Here is an 18,971-nt window from a genome sequence, read left to right on the forward strand (position 1 = left end):
AGAGAACAAGGAAGGGCAACAGAACAAACACTGAGTACCAGAGCCCCTCAGATGCTGGGAGCGGAAGCGAGGAGACCCCGCCCCACATACACCCCATGCCCTGTCCCATCTTACTCAGCAGTTTTTCCCTTTGGAATGTTTTCAGCTTTTCTGAACAGTCAGAGCCCCCCACTCCTTGGGTTCCAGGCCCGTGAGGGGCCACTGGGGCCTCAGGACAAGGGCCCAGGATCTAATGGGAGAGCCCTGGTCTGAGACACAAGACATCTTCCCACCATCCTGCTTACACGCGCTGCTGTCTTGGTCCAGAGGCCAAGTCCCTCAGTGACCCAGTCTCCCCGTCTCTACCAGAGCAGTCATCCCCAACCCCATCCTCCCACCAGGACTGGGAAAAGCTTCAAAAATAGTCACTCTGTCCAAAGGATGCTCAGCGTTACCCAGGACACAGGAAGAGTTCTCATCCCCGGGGTTTGGAGTACTTAGTTGTAATTTGTGCTGCCCTATGCTTGATGTGAGTCACTACGGGTGTCTCCATTCCGCCCCCACCTCCCGCTGAGATTTTTTTCCCCTCTACTGGCTAAATGGATAAATGGAGAACCTTGCTGGAATATGATACGCGATACAATGCATCCAGGGCCTCAGAAGGGCCCAATGAGCTTTAACCTGCCCTATTGTCCTTTAGAAATGGTCATTGAACTGGAAGCCTAGATTTAGAGGAAGGGAAGTGGAGAAAATTTCTTGGAGTCTCTAGGGAAAGACGGGGCAAGAAGAAGCCTGTCAAACAGAAAAGATGTCAGCTGTTCTCTGCCGCTCCAGAAACAGGGTGGAAAGGGGTCTTCTAATCCCCACACCCAGGCCCCCAAAGAACATTTGATTGGACCCAACAGGTGCCGGCCTCCCACCGAAGGGGCTCACCTTTGCGCACCAGGTCCTGGCCAGGTCGGTAGGTGCTGGTCCGTGGGGCGTGTGGCAGCAGCGCACCCAGCCACCCCGACTGGCATCCAAGAGCCTATTTTTAGGGTCAGATCTGCTGACGCTGACCTTGTGTGCTGCCCAGTCCGAGAAGAGACCCGTGGCATCTGCTCGCAAAATGATTTGCCAGTGTGACCTGAAACCCTTGACTTCGGGAGTTCTGTACCTGGAGCCCACACGCTTGTCCCTGGCCCGGCTACAGAGGCAGGACATGCAGGCACCAGGGCGGGGACAGGCAGGGGGAATTTCCCAGCTTCGCTTTCTTGGGATGGACGAGGCCAGGTGGCTGCTCAGCCCTGCCCAGGGCTCTGTCCTGGAACAGCTGGAACGGGGGAGGTTTGCCCACTGGCACAGAGCCTGTGGGAGGGTCGGGGGGCACCCAGCCTGGAGAACTCTCCACTCCAGTCTTTTCTGGGAGTTTGTGGAGCCGTCTCTGGAGAGTGGTTGGAATGAATGCCACATCGTGCAGGGCGATCAGTGCAACACCTCCGCCTTCCAGAGAAACTCTGGAAGCTTGGGTTCATTTGCATTGTGTCACTTCCTGTGGGACCTCCAGCAAGTGTCCAATCTGTCTGGACTTCAGTGGGGAAAATAATCATAATGTTGCCCTCTTATGTTGTTATGAGGGTTAAATGAGATAAAGTTTGGAAAGTACTTAGCACAATGCCTGGCACATGCTAAACATTTAAAAAATGCTGGCTGGTATTAGGGTGCCAAAAATATTCCCAATTCAACAGACATTCCCAGGTCTCTCTTCTTGGCGGTTCCTTCTCTCAACCTCCTTCCTCTTTGGCTCTAGCCTTCTTTGCTCCAGGATCCCCACCACCACCCCTACCACTGTAGTCCTCCGTTTTAGGGCTGAAGGGGGGTGGTCCTGTCCAGGCCTCTCTATTTTTCTAGTAAAATCTTTCCAGCGCTTCCTATAGGTCCTGTTAATGAATGACATGGTTTTCCATCCTTCCCCATCCTTTCACTCTCTTTGGGCATCCTTCAATGTGTGAAGGATTAGGGGGAGTGGGAAGGGGGTCCCCAGTCTCTCCACATCCTTCACTTAATAGGGTCTTTTTATGTTGGAGTCATTATATTGGCCTCTGCAACTTTGTATTCAGCAAAGCAAAGATCTTCCTCACAAGTTGCATGTTTAGCTACTGGCGGTTTTATTTAGGGTGATTATTTCTTCTGGTATTTTTCATTGCGAAACTTCTGAAAAGACTCTGCTTCTATTGATTTCTTGGTGCAGAGAATATTCACAAGGCAGAGTTCTCAGGATCTAAGTGTACAAGGAGGTCAAAATGTCAGGGTCCAAATGTCCTTGCTGTCAAGTGCTGGAGTGAGAGCAGCAGGGTCAAAGGCCCTTCTGCAATTACCCCAAGAACGAGAGGAGCCAGAGATGCTGGATCTGACAAAGACTGAAGAAAGATTTCCATCTAGCTGGGAGCCTGGGGGGCCGGTCCCAGCCCTAGCCCCAACCCCAGCCCAAGGTAAGGGCTAAGGAGGCAAGAGGAGCTGCTGAAGATATAAGTTGAGAGGGGGCAAAAAATCAAATATCTAAAGACATCTGAGATAGACAGATAGATAGGTTGATAGATAACCTGTAAGAGAGGGGGATAATACTCCACACTGTCTAGAAGGGTGGCCAAGTAAATAAGGCCAAGAAACGAATGAGGTGGGTTGCTGGATTATCACCTCCATTAGAGTAGCCCCTAAATGCTGTGACCAGAAGACTGGTGCCCCTCTCCCCATACCCCGCATGCCCCCAATCCTTCACACATTAAAGGATGCCCAAAAGAGAGTGACCAGGGTGGGGAAGGGTGGAAACATCATTATTTATGAGGAACTATAGGAAGCCCTGGGAAGAGGTTTTTAGAAAAGAGTGGTGCTAGCAGCAACAGACACCTGGTCCGTCTTCTAGCAGCTGAAGGGCTGACCTGTGAGAAACAACAGCCTTCTCTGCGCAGCTCTCAGGGCAGAGCTCAGGCCGTGGGTAGATACCCCAAGAGCTGCCTTGTGTGGACGCAGCAAACACACCATTATGCAAGGATGGGAGCAAGCCAGGTAACCATCAACTGGACTCAGAGATGTCTCCAACTGTTCAGGACTCCAGGCATAGTCCACCAGGATTCTGTGCAACAGCAAGCTGCCCTAGTGCAGATAAACTGTGATCTGTTGAAACAGCTGTTATTTTCATGGTAGCTTCTTAGGAACTTACATACGGCAACATTTGACATAGGTTTCTCCCCAACACCACCGCTTTCTCTGACCCATGTGATTTTCATTAACAAACGCCCTTCCCCCAGAATCTCCCTCTACTTTCTCCATTTTCACGTGTAGGTAGACATTGCTCTTTGTCCCAGCTTCTCTGGATCAGAATCCCACTTAGGCCCAGTGGCAAGGTGTGATAGGCAGAATACAGCCACCCCCACCCCACCCCCAAAGATGTCCACATCCTAATGCCTGGGACCTGTGAATAGGTTATGTTACAAGGCAAAGGGGAATGAAGGTTGCAGGTGGAATTAAGATTGCTAATCATCTGACCTTAAAATACGGAGAGTAGCCTGGATCACCCAGGTGGGCCCAATGCGATTAGAAAGGCTCTTAAAAGTGAAAGAGAGAGACCGAAGAAGAGGGTGGAGCGATGCCACATGAGAAGGACTGAACTCCCTGTTGCCGGCTTTGAAGATGGAGGAAGGGGCCCTAAGCCAAAGATAAAGCCTCGAGAAGGCAAGGAAACGGATTCTCCCCCAGAACCTGCAGAAGGACTACAGTCCTGCCAACACCTTGATTTAGCCCAGTGAGACCCACGTCAGGCTTCTGACCTACATAACTGTAAGAAGATAAGTGCTGCTTTAAGCCACAAAGTTTGAGGTGGTTTGTTACAGCTGCAGCAGGAAACGAATACGTGAGATTTAATAATACATGACTTTTCTGGGTTTAAAAATTCCAGAGGCTTCTAGTGCGCTGTGGACACCTGACTTTATGTGGAGGCTGAATCTAGCTAGAGCCCCGGGGCGAGGGTGCCCTCCCACCTCGGCTGCAGGTGTGTGTAGTCTGATGGCTATAAGTCCTCTGCCCTCCAAGAAGTGTCTTTCTTCTTTCATATTAAGAAGAAAAGCAAACAGACTGAGGCCCACGTTCCGCAGGCCACCCAGGACCCTCCACAGCATCTTGAAGGACTGCTTTCCTCTGGGAGAAGTACAGGTAGGATGGCTCTCATTTCTCCTGAGTCAGTTTCCCTGTAGCCTTCTTGCCTCTCCACCTCACTGGCATCTGCCAGCCTCGCCCTCCTTCAACCTCACCCCAAGTGCGACACCACCCTCTTCTGTTCTTCCTCCAAAGCACCACCCACTCAGCGCCATTGTATGCGGCAGAGGGGACCACAGCCCAGAACAGGAGACAACTCCAAATTCAATGTCTGAGCTCCTTATTCTTAGAAAATTGTTGTCTGGGCCCCCTCCCCAGGGGATTTCTCCCTCTAGAGACAACCGTCCTTGTACCTGTCATGTTCACGAGGCTCCCCTCCGTGTATACAATTGTCGCAGCTTTCCTTTTTCTCCATTCTGGGCCTCTTCCCCTCTTCTCTAGAGCTCCTTCAAAAGGCTCCAGATTCCTCCTCTCTGATGACTATGCCGAACAGGTCAGCTCCTTTAGTCTCAACCTCCCAAGCAGGCTAAGCTAGGGGCCTCCCTTTCTCATCAAAAAGCCCACCATGGCATTTTCCTAGAAGAGTTACCATCACCAATCCAAGAGGGGAATTTTTTGACTCCCTTAGACAATATCATCCACAGACCCTGGAAACAGGAGCCCTTTAGAGGTCCATGCATCTGTCTGTCTGTCTGTCTGTCTCTCTCTCTCTCTCTCTCTTGCACACACACACATACTGAGATGCTGCTAAGCACTCATTAGAATAGCTAAAACCAAACAAGAACTCAGCAATACCAAACCCGGGTAAGATATTTTGGGGGTGGGGAAATGTTCTGTATCTTGGTCATAGCGGTGGTCACACAACTATACGCGTTTGTCAGTAAAACTAAGAAGAGTGAACTTTGCTGTGTTAAATTTAAAAATAAAAAGGATATGGGTGCCTCATTCACCTGGGATTTGGCTTTCGGCACAGGCAAAGAGTGACCTGTAACTCTATCCACTTTTGTGACGAACACCACGTAGGCCGCAGAGAGTGTGTTTCCCCTTCCCTTACTCTGTGTCCTCAAAACAAAAGGTGACCGGTCTGAATTCCTTGAAGGTGAAGGTCGGTGGGTTGTGTTGCTGCTAATCTGGGGTCCAGGGAGGATTGGAGCTGTGGAAGCCCATGGCCGATAGAACAGACAGCTTATCCGGCCGAACCTGGTAGCGCCAAGCATCCACTGTGCGTCTGTGTTCTGCTCCAGGGCTCTGAAGGTGACCTGGCGTTATTGTGGTATTCACAACAGTCACACAACAGCTGAGGGATATTTTGGTGCATTAAACAACTCATAGGCTTCTCTAAAGCATATATATGTAGGTCTAGATGTAATAACTGTGAAGCAAAATGCCAGTTCTTTACATTGACTACTAGAATTGTCAATCATTTTATTTTTGTAACAGTCGTTTATAAGATTTAACAAAGGTTTCAAAGACGTGAGTTAAGATTTTGAGGTTTACTTAGATCATTTTGATTTAAAACTTTGATATTCAATAATTACATATTCCTTTTTACTTTTAATAGAAACTGAATATTTTAGAAAAAGAACTCTTTTGAAAATGTACATGGAAATGTTTTTCATGTTTTATTGTTTTCATTTAACTTGCATTTTGATAAAAAAATTACCTTTGTTCACTTTGAATTCAATTACATTTTTTAATTTTATTTTTGGCTGCATTGGGTCTTCGTTGCTGCGTGCGGGCTTTCTTTAGTTGCAGCGAGCAGGGGCTACTCTTTGTTGCAGTGCATGGGCTTCTCATTGAGGTGGCTTCTCTTGTTGCGGAGCACGGGCTCTAGGCACGTGGGCTCAGTAGTTGTGGCTCATGGGCTCTAGAGTGCAGGCTCAGTAGTTGTGGTGCACGGGCTTAGTTGCTTCACGGCATGTGGGATCTTCCTGGACCAGGGATCGAACCTGTGTCTCCTGCATTGGCAGCCGGATTCTTAACGACTGTGCCACCAGGAAAGACCTCAATTACATTTAATTTTTGATCCTTCAGATCAGCACTGTCCAATAGATAATGCAAGCCATGTATGCAATTTAAAGTTTTCTAGTAGCCACATAGTGAAAAACAGGTGAAGTTAATTTTCCAGGCAGAATTTTATTTATTTATCTATCTATTTATTTATTTATTTTTGGTCGTGCCTCACTGCATGTGGGATCTTAGTTCCCCAACCAGGGATTGAACCCCTTTCCCTGCAGTGGAAGCGCATAACCACTGGACCACCAGGGGAGTCCCCCAGCTGAAATTAATGTTAATAATATATTTTATTTAACTATGCCCCAAATATTATCATGTCAACATGTACTCAATATGAAAATTATTGAGATATTTGATGTTCTTTTTTCCATGTGAAATCTGAGTATCCTACACTTAAAGCACATCTCAAGTTGGACCAGCCACATCTGAAGTGCTCAATAGCCCCACGGGGCTGGGGGCTCCCATACTGGACAGCCAAGGTCTAGATCGCTGAGAGTGAGACAAGTCATTGTGCTAATGGGCGTCAGGATGGGGATTTCTGTTTGTCCTCTTGCCCAGACCTGACCTACCTCCTTCCAGCCTGGGTTGTCCCCCGTTCCTGAAGCCCACCGTGTGGGTGCCTTGGAGGTTTCTGTGGCTCTCCAGGGAGTTTGCTGGCAGCCGGCAGGGGCACGTCTGTTGTGGAGCTGTCACTCTTGACTTTGATGGCCTAGCGATGTCAGGACTTCATGTTTGGAAAGAAAGCCTAGGGCCGAGGATGTTTCTCTGAAATCAGTACCTCTGTTTATCTCCCTGGCTGTCAAAACACTGGAGTGCCTCCTGCCAACCTCCTGCTGGAGGGCTGCGGAGCCCTTAGGACCCAGGGCATGGGCTGTGCGTCGTGGTCCTCCCAAACTCCCCCCTTTCCCAGGAGATTGCCGTTTGAGCCCTGCTCAAGTCTGTCAGTGATCTCAGCAAATGGGTAAATTGCATCTCTATTAGCACCTCTCTCTGCACGCCAGGACTTATTTATTTTACAGATAGATGGCTGTTTCCTTTTCACGGCCTGTTAGTGCATCAAAGTGACATTGATGAGGCTTGACAGTGTGATTATTCGTGTGTGGGAGGCAGGAGAGCAGGGGAGGGACGAGCATGTGCTTTCAAAACATTAAGACTTGGGTTCAAATTCTGCCCCTGCCACTTAGCTCTGGGCTGGTACAAGTCCCTTACCTTCCCTGAGCCTGTACATTGGGACTAATAACAGGATCTACCTATGGGGTTACCATGCAGATTAAATAATATCATGCACGTGAAGCTCTTGGCTTGGAAGAAGCATTGATGTTCTTCTCATTCTCCCTCAACTCTGGTTAATTGTTTTATCTCCCATTGGACGGATTAAGAAATCCGTAAAGAGGATTAAATTAATAAACGATTAGGTTAGGAGCTGAAATCCCCCTGTGGTTTCAGCAGATGTTTATTGAAGTGATGCCCTACTCTGTGTCCAGGCCCTGTTGTAGAAGCAGGTGGTGGTACCAGAGGCAGGAAGTCAGGGCCTGCGTTGGGTGAACTCACCGTGCGGTGGGGAAACAGACGTCTAAGCACCCACCGGCAGCTCAGTGAGCAAGGGCTGTGTTGGGGGTGCATAAGGGGCCAGGGTTGCCCAGAAGAGCCCGGAAACTCAAAAATGTCTGAGAAGGGGCTTCCCTGGTGGCGCAGTGGTTGAGAGTCCGCCTGCTGATGCAGGGGATGCGGGTTCATGCCCCGGTCCGGGAAGATCCCACATGCCGCGGAGCGGCTGGGCCCGTGAGCCATGGCTGCTGAGGCTATACTTCCGGAGCCTGTGCTCTGCAACGGGAGAGGCCACAGCAGTGAGAGGCCCGCGAACCGCAAAAAAAAAAAAAAAAAAAAAAAAAAGTCTGAGAAGGCTAACTTTAGCAAAGTGGGAAGAAGGCTTGATGGGAGTATCCCGTGGTAATGTGCTGGTCATCCATGAACCCAGTAGGCACTCAACAAACTGTCATGGACATTTTTAGTTCAATCATTGGCATTAGCCAACCCATGATAGTTTAGTCATGACAGGTACCTTGAGCCAATTCTAGTTAGATCTGGGGGCATCGTCTGGGATGGGGAAAAACACACACATATACACATATACACTCACACGCATATATACACACACCCATACACACACCCCACACACCCATGTATATACACACACCCACATATATACAAATATATATACACATACCCATATGTATAGATACACCCATATATATAGAAATATATATACACACACATATATATATGGGCTGGACTGAGCTCAATTTTAGGAAGGGGTTGACTTTGACATTGTGTGCAGTGAACCCTTATCAGTCAGGGTCAAAAAGGGACAGAATTCACCAGGGATGGTTTAAATGAAAAGATATTGATGGCCTACATACAGAGTGTGAGCAGGGTTAAGGGAACAAACCCGGGATACCGAAGCACCCAGGAAGTAGCAACGGTGGAAAGCCAGGGGCTACCGATGTGGCTGTGACCCAGCTTCGACCAGGCAGACGAGGTCAACACTCTAGGGGATGGTAGAGCAGTGAGGTGGAAGGCACCTGGGTCCCTGCATGACCTCCTGGAGCTGAGTCCCCTCACCCGTCTGGACTGCCCTCCTACCTCTGTACAGTGACATGAGAGAGAAATAAGCAGCTGTCTGTTTAAGCCACTGTGTTTTGGAGTCTCGGTTACAGTAACCTAGCCTGGACCCTAATGCAGTCAAAGGCTAGTGTGGTTGCAACAGGGTGAAGGAGGGAGAAAATGTTGGCAGGTGAGGGCCTGTAATCGTGGGGCCTTGTGGCCATGGTAAGGAGTTTGGATTTTCTTCTAGGGAGGATGCTTACATGATTTGATTTGCATTTTAAGAAGAACATCTTGACTGGTATGTGGGGAATGGAATGTGGTGAACAAAAAGTGAACTAAGGAGGGGACTGCTCTGGTTGTCCAGGGAAGAGATGCTGGGGCCTTGGTCAAGGATGGCAGCAACAGAATTTGTGAGAAGGGAGTCACGTTCCAGATATGTTTTGATGGCAGATTATAAAGAATTAGCTGGTGACTTTGAGGTATTTGTTGTATGTTCAGGTATAAATGAAATAAAGTGCTTAACACAGACCTTAGCACACAGTATTATTGTTGTTTTAATAAAGGTTCTATGACTCTGATGAGGTAACTTTTTCCTGCACAAGATGCTGATGGATCTTAGGGAAGAAACTCATGTTTTATTAAGCGACTCACCACTTTGGTGTCTGTGCACATGGTCTCAGACTGTCCCTGAGGTCACTTCTCAGGGAGGGAGGTCAGGTGTGCCCAGGACCCGGGGAGACCCTCACTGCTGCAGTCAGTCTGGCTTGGAATGGGTGGAAAATTCACTCATTCTGCCCATTTCCCAGTAGAGCACCTGTCATGTGCTGGGCAGCGTTCTAGAAACGGAGGGAAAGACAACAACAAGCTATGCTATGTCACTGCCCTCATGTTGCTGTGATTCTTTTCACTGGGATGTACAAAGAAAGTGAGGTGTCTTTATTTTTCTTTAGCTCTTCTAATCTTTCCCACAAGCCCCTCCCTATCTGCTGGGAATGGCAGACACTTAAATTTGCTAAGTAATAATATCCCAGCCTCTTCCCATTTAAAAGCTCAAACTCTCAGAATCCTCTTCTGTTGCACAAGATGGATTGTGGATGTACATCAGGGTTTATTGCAAGAACCAAGGTGGGGAGGGAGCCTTGATGCTGGGGGACCCCTTGAGCCTGGCTGCTGCTCGCCTTGGGCAAAATGGTCTCCTTCCAGAAGACTAAATAGGTAAAGAGCAAAGCACTCCCTGCACGTTTCACTCTGTCCCTGGGACGCTGTCTTAGAGAACAGAGGTCACCACCTCTAGGCCTCACTGCCACCTGCCCCCTCCTCTATGCCTTGTTCTCTTCAGTCATTCACTTTCTTTTACTTTCTTACCTGAACATCCTCTGGATTTGGCCTCTTTTTCCCATTTGTCAGGGGCTATAATAGTGAAGTGGCTTCCAGGTAGGGTTGACTGATTTACAAATACATTTTTAGTATAAGTATGTCCTCTGCCATATTTGGGGCATATTTATACTAAAAAATTATTTGTTGCTTATCTGAAATTCAAATTTAACTGGTATCCTGTATTTTGTCTGGCAATCCTGCTTCTAGGGAACTTGATTATGGGGGAGAGGGATGAAAAACACAGCCATTTAGTATTTTCAAAATGTTATGCCTAATATAAGGCTTCGCTCCTGCTGGCCTCTTGGCTGGACAGATTTAGAGGCCTTCCGAAAGAAGGAGGCTGCCCCCCGCCACCCCCTCCCTAGCATGGGCTGTTCCCAGTTCCTCCGAGGAGTCCATTGTGTGTGTGTTGTATGGAGAGGGGCAGATGGTAAAGGAGCCAGCTTTGGCTTCCTGCCCTCCCCCCCACGCCCCACCCATCACACCAGGCAGGCCTCCCTGCGATGTGGGTAGACCCATCCTGCTGGCAAAGCTATTGCTTACCTAGAACTTTTATGAGGGCATTTTTATTGAACTGTAATTGAAAAGAAAAAAAAAAAAACTCCAAGACATTCCAGATTTTTCTCATAAGCCTGCTTCAGGCATGTGTGTGTCTGTGTGTGTGTGTGTGTGTGTGTGTGTGTGTGTGTGTGACATTTAACTTTTCTCTCTTCTTCCCTAAGTTAAGGACCAGAATAAAGATGAACTGGCAGTCTGGAGAGCCTGTAAAACTCTTTTCATTAAGCAAATATTCTAGTGTTTGGAGAACCAGGGCTTTATGTAAGAGGGCTACATTTGTCATTACAGTCTAATATCCTAATGTAAGTTTACAACCATATCTAAGAAACCTGTGATAGAATGCAGAGCCTCTTATATGTGTAAAACTGCTTGGCAAAAGTTTATAAATCATATACATCTATTTAAAAGAATGTGAAAGTAAATCCAGATGACGGCCTTTGAGAAACAGGCTGATCGTGGCCACCCCATTGTGCCCCATTGCTGATCTGAGAAGCTGCAGAAAAAAATTGCGTCTTTCTTGGGGTCTGTGTGACCAGCCCTCCCCTCCCTCACCCAGGAAGGATGGAGATCCAGACCTTCCTTCCCAAGTCCCTGGCTTTCTCAGCAGGAAGGAAAGAAGCGCAAGCTTTTTTCGAGGGCCTGCTATGAGCCAGGCACTGGGGCTGCTTCTCTTGTTTCCATGCTTACAACAGCCCTGTGCAATGCTGGGATCCATCTCATTTTTACACTTGAGGGATGTGAGGCTCAGAGGAGCTAACCTGCCCAGGCTCACATAGCTGGTTAAAGGATGGAGTCTGAAAGAAAACCGGAGTCCATGTGTGTCCAGGGCTCCTGTCCTTCCTACCTCCCCTTTCCCACCCCAGGCCACTCAGCTCAGCGGTGGCGGTGTCTGTTGTGATCTCCTTGCCTAGAGACGTAGTGCCGCTTCTCAGGAGCCACAAAGCCAGACTGAGAGTGAGCGGGGTCTCAGGCCAGCCCCTTCTGTGTGGTGGCCGTTTCTGAGACAGGACTGCCTCCACTGACCCATTGTCCTGCCCAAGGGACACTTTCTCGTCAGGGGATGCCTGTGGTCTTACAGAAGTTCAGGAAGTGAATAGATGAGCTTCTTTCGGGTGCCCAAAGATAAACTCACTCTCCAGTGACCCCAGGGATTCATTGTAAGAACACACTGGAAAGCAATGAATCTCCTGGAGGATGGGAATATCTCCCAGGATACAGCACGGCTCCAGTGACCAGGTTCAGGTGGGGTCTCATCAGGTGTGGGCTGCTCCTCACTCCAGGGCTCTGGCTTTACGGGGACCTGGCCCCTCTGTTTGGCTTCTAGTATTGCTGTCACCACCAGCTGACTCCTTCTGCTTCTCCACTTTGTGATTTCTGCTGCCCATGGCTCCTGCTTCCTGATTTCAGGTACCCACCACCCATCCTGCTATCTCTAATTGCCTCCCACTTAGACTCCCCAGGAGAGAGGACCTCATTGGGTCTGTAGCCTTGCCCAGGACAGAACACCCATCAGTGACAGCCTCTTACATCAGACCAGTTTGGCTGCAAGTAACAGAGACTTGGAAAACAATGGTTTAAACAAGACAGACATTTCTTTCCCTCTCATGTAAAAGAAGTGTGGAGGCAGAGCAGTCCAGGGCTAGCAGGGAGCCCGGCCAATGCCATTCACACTCTAAGTGGCACCATGGAGGGGGGTGGGGGTGGGGGTCAAAGGACACACACTTTGCCCTTTAAGGAGACTTATCAGAAGTTCCACACAATAATTCCACTACATCCAATTGGCTGGAACATAGTCACTTGGCCAAACTTACCTACAAGGGAGGTTGAGAGAGGTTCTACTTTGGCTGGTTGCATTGCCACCCAGCTAACAATTGAGGTTCTTCACCAAAGTAAAAGGGGAGGATGGATATGGAGAGCAAATAGAAGTCCATGCCCTGGGACCCATCCTGATGCAGCCATCTATGGCTAGGACAGTAGAGCAGCAGAGTCATATGACAGAGTGTGTGACACCAGGAATCCCTCAGAAAGGGGTGCTGGCATGATGGGGGCCTTGCATGGGCTGTACAGAGTGCTATCTGTGTGGTATGGTCTCTAAGGGACCATGAGAGCCCCTTCACCCACTCGCAAGTTTCCCCATTGTAGTCCTGCCGGCAAGTTCAACATTCAAGTGAAGCAGTGCCTTACCTGCACCCTTTTTATTTTTTATTTTTTGTTTTTTACTGAAGTACAGTGGATTTACAGTGTTGTGCCCATCTCTGCTGTACAGCAAGGTGACTCAGTTATACACATAGAGACATTCTTTTTTTGTATTCTTTTCCATTACGGTTTGTCACAGGATATTGAATATAGTTCCCTGTGCTATATATTAGGACCTTGTTGTTTATCCATTCTAAACATAATAGTTTGCGTCTACCAACCCCAAATTTCCGGTCCATCCCTCCCCCTCCCCCACCCTTGGAAACCACAAGTCTGTTATCTTTGTCTATGAGTCTGTTTCTGTTTGTAGATAGGTTCATTTGTGCCATATTTTAGATTCCACATATAAGTGATATCATATGGTATTTGTCTTTCTCTTTCTGACTTACTTCACTTAGTATGATAATCTCTAGTTGCATCCATGTTGCTGCAAATGGCATTATTTCATTCTTTTTAATGGCTGAGTCGTATTCCATTGTATATATGTGCCACATCTTCTTTATCCATTCATCTGCGGATGGACATTTAGATTGTTTCCATGTTTTGGCTATTGTGAACAGTGCTGCTATGAACATAGGGGGTGCATGTATCCTTTTGAATTATAGTTTTGTCTGGGTATATATGCGCAGGAGTGGAATTGCTGGATCATATGGTAATTCTATTTTTAGTTTTCTGAGGAACCTCCATACTGTTTTCCGTAGTGGCTGTCCCAACTTACATTCCCATCAACAGTGTAAGAGGGTTCCCTTTTCTCCACATCCTCTGCGGCATTTGCTATTTGTAGACTTTTTAATGACGGCCATTCTGACTGGTATGAGGTGGTACCTCACTGTAGTTTCGATTTGCGTTTCTCTAATAATTAGCGATGTTGTGCATCTTTTCATGTGCCTACTGGCCATCTGCATGTCGTCTTTCCGGCACCCCTTTTAAAGTGTGCATGTGATCCTGGGGAAATTAACCTGTCCTCAATTCTTTATACTTGCATGTATATTTTCTCGTGTCTGCTTAATGAGTAAACCTCCGCCCCAGTTGCTACCAGGACCAGGAGGGCCTGAGCAGTCAACAGCACTAAGCCCTGAGAGGCTTGAAAACTAGTCTGATGGGGTCCCAGGAGTCCCATTGTGGGCCCGGAGGGTACAGGAGACCAAGTCTGAATACCTGTGCAGGACTGTGAAAGGGAAAGTGTTTCGAGGGATGGGCTTATGGAAGGCTCTGAAGTAGGAGCTGGGGTGCAGGAAATCTCAGAGGAGGGGAAATTCTAGCAGGTCCCAAGGAGAGAAGGCCAGGCTGACCAGACATCAAATGGCTCAGGAAGCACAGATGAAGAGATTAGTGCAGAAACCTGGGAGCGTAACCTAAAAAGAGCTGAGTGATCGGGGAAAGGGAGAACACCGGTAGCCCATTCCTCCTGCTTACTAAGGAAGGCGGGACCTGGGTAGGTAGGGGTGGGGTGGGGTATTTGAGTTTTCCTCCAGCCAGGTTTCCCCAAGGCCCCAGTGGCTGCAGAGTTCATACTGCAGCTGCCTTCCCCAACCCCAGTGGGAGAAGAAATGGAGGAGGCAGGTGTCAAGGCCAGACTGTGAGCTAGAGGCCAGCAGACCCACAGGGGCCTCCTGGGGACCAGGAGTCTTGGACCACTCAGCAGGAGTCTGTTGGCCTGGAAGGTAGGGCGGCCAGAGCTTACGACAGAGCTTGGGAGAGCAGGGCGATGTTCCATTCCTGGCAACCTCCCCACCTTGCCCACCCCACAGCCTGTGCCACCACCATTCCCCTTGGGCCCCTAACCATCTTTGGTCTCCATTGGGGCTCTGGGCAGATAAAAGCCAGGGCTCTATTGTCATCTGTACTCCTCTGTAGCTGTGACATCATCTTCATGCACTTGGCATGGGGGTGGATTGATGTGGCTGCTCTGTCCTTTTCTCATTCACATATTCCACCAGAGGCTGATTCAGTGATTAAAAACTGGGACTTTAGTTCAGACCCGGCTCCACTGTTGTTATCTACTGATACATAACAAACTACCCCAAATGTTAGTGACTTAAAACAAGAGCATTTTGTTTTAGCTCGTGATTTTGTGGGCCCTTAATTCAGGCAGGTTCAAGTGGACTGTTCTTCTGTTCTACGTGGCATTGACACCTATTGCAAGTGGTATTCAGCTGGCAGGTGTGCTGAGGTCACTGTAATGTCTAGGGTCTTGGCAGGGAGGCTAGAAGGCTGGACTCAGCAGGGCCTACACCAGTTCACCTACACAGGGCTTCTCCAACCTGGTGGCCCTCGGGGAGTCAGACTTCTTGCAAGGTGGCTCAGGGCTCCCAGAGAGCATGTTCTGCCCCAGGCAGAAGTTTGCAAGGCATTTTATGACCCGTCCCAGAATGTTACTCCTTCCCCAAATTCTATTGGCAAGCAAGTTACTAAAGGCCAAGCCAGAATGAAGGCTCAGGAAGTGTTTAAGAAAATAGGCTTGTTGACTGAGTTTGTAATATGGTTCTACAAGTACTAGCTAAGTGACCTTGAGAAAATTTACTTAAGCTCTCTTTGAACCTCAGTTTTCACATCTATAAGATGGGAATATTAATAATAGTATCTACTGCTATGGCTTATGAGAATTAAACGATTTTTATATATATATATATATATATATATATATATATATATATATATATATATATATATATCTTAACAATGCCTGCTCTGGAAACACCTGCTCAAGAGCTCAAGATCACCAATATCTGCAGTTTCCTCTTCTTCCCGGGCGCCCTGCTAGACAACATTTCCCAGCTGCCTCTGCAGTTAGGTATGACCATGTGACTGAGTTCTCGCCCTGGAAACTAGAGGCGAAGTAATATATCTGGCCTCTACATCCTCCATGCTTGCTCCCCCTTGCACCCATCAACTTGTGTTGTGAAAGAGAAATAAAGCTTTGTCAGAGCCACAAGCCTGACTAACCCTCAGGTACATAAGCTCTCAAAGTTAGCTGCTATCTGGCTTAACCTCTCTCCACCTGTGTTCTTGTCTGTAAAATGGGGTGATAATGGGACCTATCCCATAGGGTTGTGAGGATTAAATGAAATGTACAGTTGACCTTTGAACAACGAGGGGGTTCGGGGCACAGACCCTTCTACAGAGTTGAAAATTCATGTGTATAACTTATAGTTGGCTCTCCTTACACATGGTTCCTCCATATCCACGGTGCCTCTGGATTGTATCAGTGATTCACATTGGTGGATTCAACCAACTATATATCGTGTAGTACAACAATATTTCCTTTTTTTTTTTTTTTTTTTTTTTTGCGGTACGCGGGCCTCTCACTGTTGTGGCCTCTCCCGTTGCAGAGCACAGGCTCCGGATGCGCAGGCTCAGCGGCCATGGCTCATGGGCCCAGCCGCTCCGCGGCATGTGGGATCTTCCCGGACTGGGGCACAAACCTGTGTCCCCTGCATCGGCAGGCGGACTGTCAACCATGGCGCCACCAGGGAAGCCCTACAATATTTACTATTGCAAACAATCTGTGTATAAATAGACCTGCACAGGTTTAACTGAACCTTGAACCTTCGTTGTTCAAGGGTCAACTGTATAGTTTGACTTACTGGCCTAGCTTCCCTTTGATCACAGTTATTTCATCTAAACTCTATAAACTGGTCATCATTACCTTTTTCTTGAAGCAAGATTATCCATAATCAAGCCTCTTGAAGGTTTTAAAAGGATAACATGAATTTGCAGTATTTTAGGCCTAAAGCCAATAATAATGGCACCATTTTAATTCAGAATAGTTCCTAAAACCCATTTGCTGATGGCTTTCAGAACCTAAATATAGAGAATAGAATGTTTCTAATTTTAAAAGTCAGTCAATTTATTTTTGACTTTTTAAATTAGGAAATATTTTAAGAATACAAAAAAAATAACAGACACCTATATTCCCAAAGCTCAATATGGTCAAATCTTAACATTTTGCTGTATTTGATTTGTGTTTTTTCTAAAGAAATAAAACATCACGAATGAAACTCAAAATATATATATATATATATATATATATATATATATATGACGTATCTAAACCATTTAGCATAGTACCTGGCATATGCAAAGCAGTCAGTAATTGTCAACAAATTTTTAAAACGTTTTACTTTGAACTAATTTTAGATTTACAGAAGAGTTATAAAGATAGCAGAGACATTTCTTAGACGCTCTTCACCCAGCTTCCTTTAATGTTAACTTCTTATATAACCATGGTCCATTTATCAAAGACATTAAAATTGGTGTAACACTATTAACTAAACCACAGAATTTTTTCAGATTTCACCAGTTTTTCTGCTTAAGTCTTTTGCTGTGCTCAAATCCAATCCGGGGTACCATGTTGCATTTAGGTCAGCTAATTTTTAATCATTCATTCATTCAATTCACTGAGAGTGCTGCCAGCCTTTAGTCCAAGACTGGGAGTTCCTGTGCAGCAGGTGATGCCAGGGGCCCCTGTACTACATACCATGACAATAGTCAGAGCTCTCATTTTTGAGAGCTTGCCACATGTTGTACAACACATTTTCTATGTGCCCCACTTTATCCTTACAACAATCCTGTATGTTGGCTATTATTACTCCCATGTTACAGATGGGGGAAACTGAGGTATGGAGAGGTTAACTGAGTTTACACACCTGGTAAGGGGCAGAGGTAGAAGTTGAACCTAGGCAATCTGGCTCCAAATTCACAGTCTTAACAATACCTCACTCCTTTCACGAGGCTGCTCTATAGAACAGGAAGAGTAGATGCACCATCGCAGACTTCCTGGGCCAAGTGTGGCAGGCAGGAAGGGTTCCCGGTGGAGGTGTCAGTCTGGAGCTCAACCTCTGTTTCCTTGTGTGCTCTGGGGAATGTGTGGCTTTCCCTGCCTCTTCTCCCCATAGCCCCAGAATCTGAGCCCAACCCTCGGAGCCCGAAGAAGGTAACCTGCTGAAACTCAAGCCGCAGGCCCAGGGTGTGGCTCTGTCCCAGGTTCGGGGCACTCTACCCCAGCCAGCAAGGGCAGGCTGCCCACAGTCATAGACCCGGATGTTGATTTAGAGACTGGCTTCTGGAGCCACTATTTTGGATCCTGCTGACCATGCATAAGCAAGAGATAGCAACAAGGGCTGAGTTGTCAGGCGGAGTGGGGGGACCCAAGGGAATTGGGGGTGCGCAGAATACTGACGGGACTAGCTTTGTCTGCTCTGGAAAATTATAGGCCCCACCAACCTGAGGATGAACTGAGAAGTTTTCCATCCTGCCTGGTTGGGCACAGCAGCACCAGGCCTCCTGCCAGACTCCAGCTAGGACATGTGTTTACCCTTTGGAAAAGGCCCAGAGAGCACCTTAGGTAGCCAACAGCCAGCTGGGATTAGGACCAAGCACTGCAGGCAGCAGAGCAGGGGATCTGCTGGGCAGTACCTGCCCTTTGAGGCCAGAGCCCGGAGATCCTGGATCCAGGAGGCAACATCCAGCCCCATTTTAGCTTCTCTGAGCATCAGTTTGTTCATCTGTAAAATGGGGATATTAATCCCTATGGCCCAGAGAGGGCTGTCTACATTTGTGCAGTTTATAAATTGAAGGAGGAGTAAATGGGGCCTAAAACCCAGCCTGTGCTCAGCTCACTGAGTTGGGCACCATAACTTGGAACTACGTCTACTTGGGACCTTTTTCTTGACCAAACTGTTTGCCCAGGAGTGCTCCTGCCTAAAAGGCTGGTTTGGTCAGAGGGTGCCCCTTTTTGGATTTGCACAAAGGAAAAGCACTTGCCCTCTGGAAATAGAGCAGATGGTGGAGAAGGGCAAAGGGCCCTTAAGTTCCCAGGAGAAGGCAGGGCTGTTCCCCGAGAGCCTTGGCAGGGGAGCAAAGAGGGAAGTCAAAGGTGGCCCAAGGGGACAAGATGAGCTGGGAAGAGGGTGTCAGGGTGACCAAATGGTGAGATGCTGTGTGCACGTGGAGCTGGGGGGAGAGGAGGTGCCTTCCGGAGGCTGGCCCAGTCCCAGGGGCAAGTCCACTCCCCCTGGTGGCCCCTGTAGAGAGGGCCCAGTAACACGGAACTCTACCTGATGGCAGGGTCATAGCCAGAGAGTGCGGGAGTCATGGGGACCTTG

At 47.9% G+C, this 18,971-nt stretch overlaps 2 protein-coding genes across 7 annotated transcripts in view; one reads left to right on the forward strand and one right to left on the reverse strand.

The window, feature by feature from the left end:
• Window positions 1–1,046, reverse strand: part of DUSP29 (dual specificity phosphatase 29) — a 108,446-nt gene extending 107,400 nt beyond the window's left edge. For all 6 annotated transcript variants that reach the window (XM_060126238.1, XM_060126235.1, XM_060126234.1 and 3 more), the window contains exon 1: window positions 913–1,046. In XM_060126238.1, coding sequence (XP_059982221.1) covers window positions 913–998 — 86 coding nt within the window. In that variant the 5' untranslated portion in view covers window positions 999–1,046. The remainder of the gene's footprint in view (window positions 1–912) is intronic.
• The window catches only part of SAMD8 (sterile alpha motif domain containing 8), an 82,338-nt gene that overhangs the window by 4,477 nt on the left and 58,890 nt on the right, over window positions 1–18,971 (forward strand). The window lies entirely within an intron of this gene.

The sequence above is a fragment of the Lagenorhynchus albirostris genome, chromosome 16, assembly GCF_949774975.1.
Source record: "Lagenorhynchus albirostris chromosome 16, mLagAlb1.1, whole genome shotgun sequence".
Classification (NCBI taxonomy): Eukaryota; Metazoa; Chordata; class Mammalia; order Artiodactyla; family Delphinidae; genus Lagenorhynchus; species Lagenorhynchus albirostris.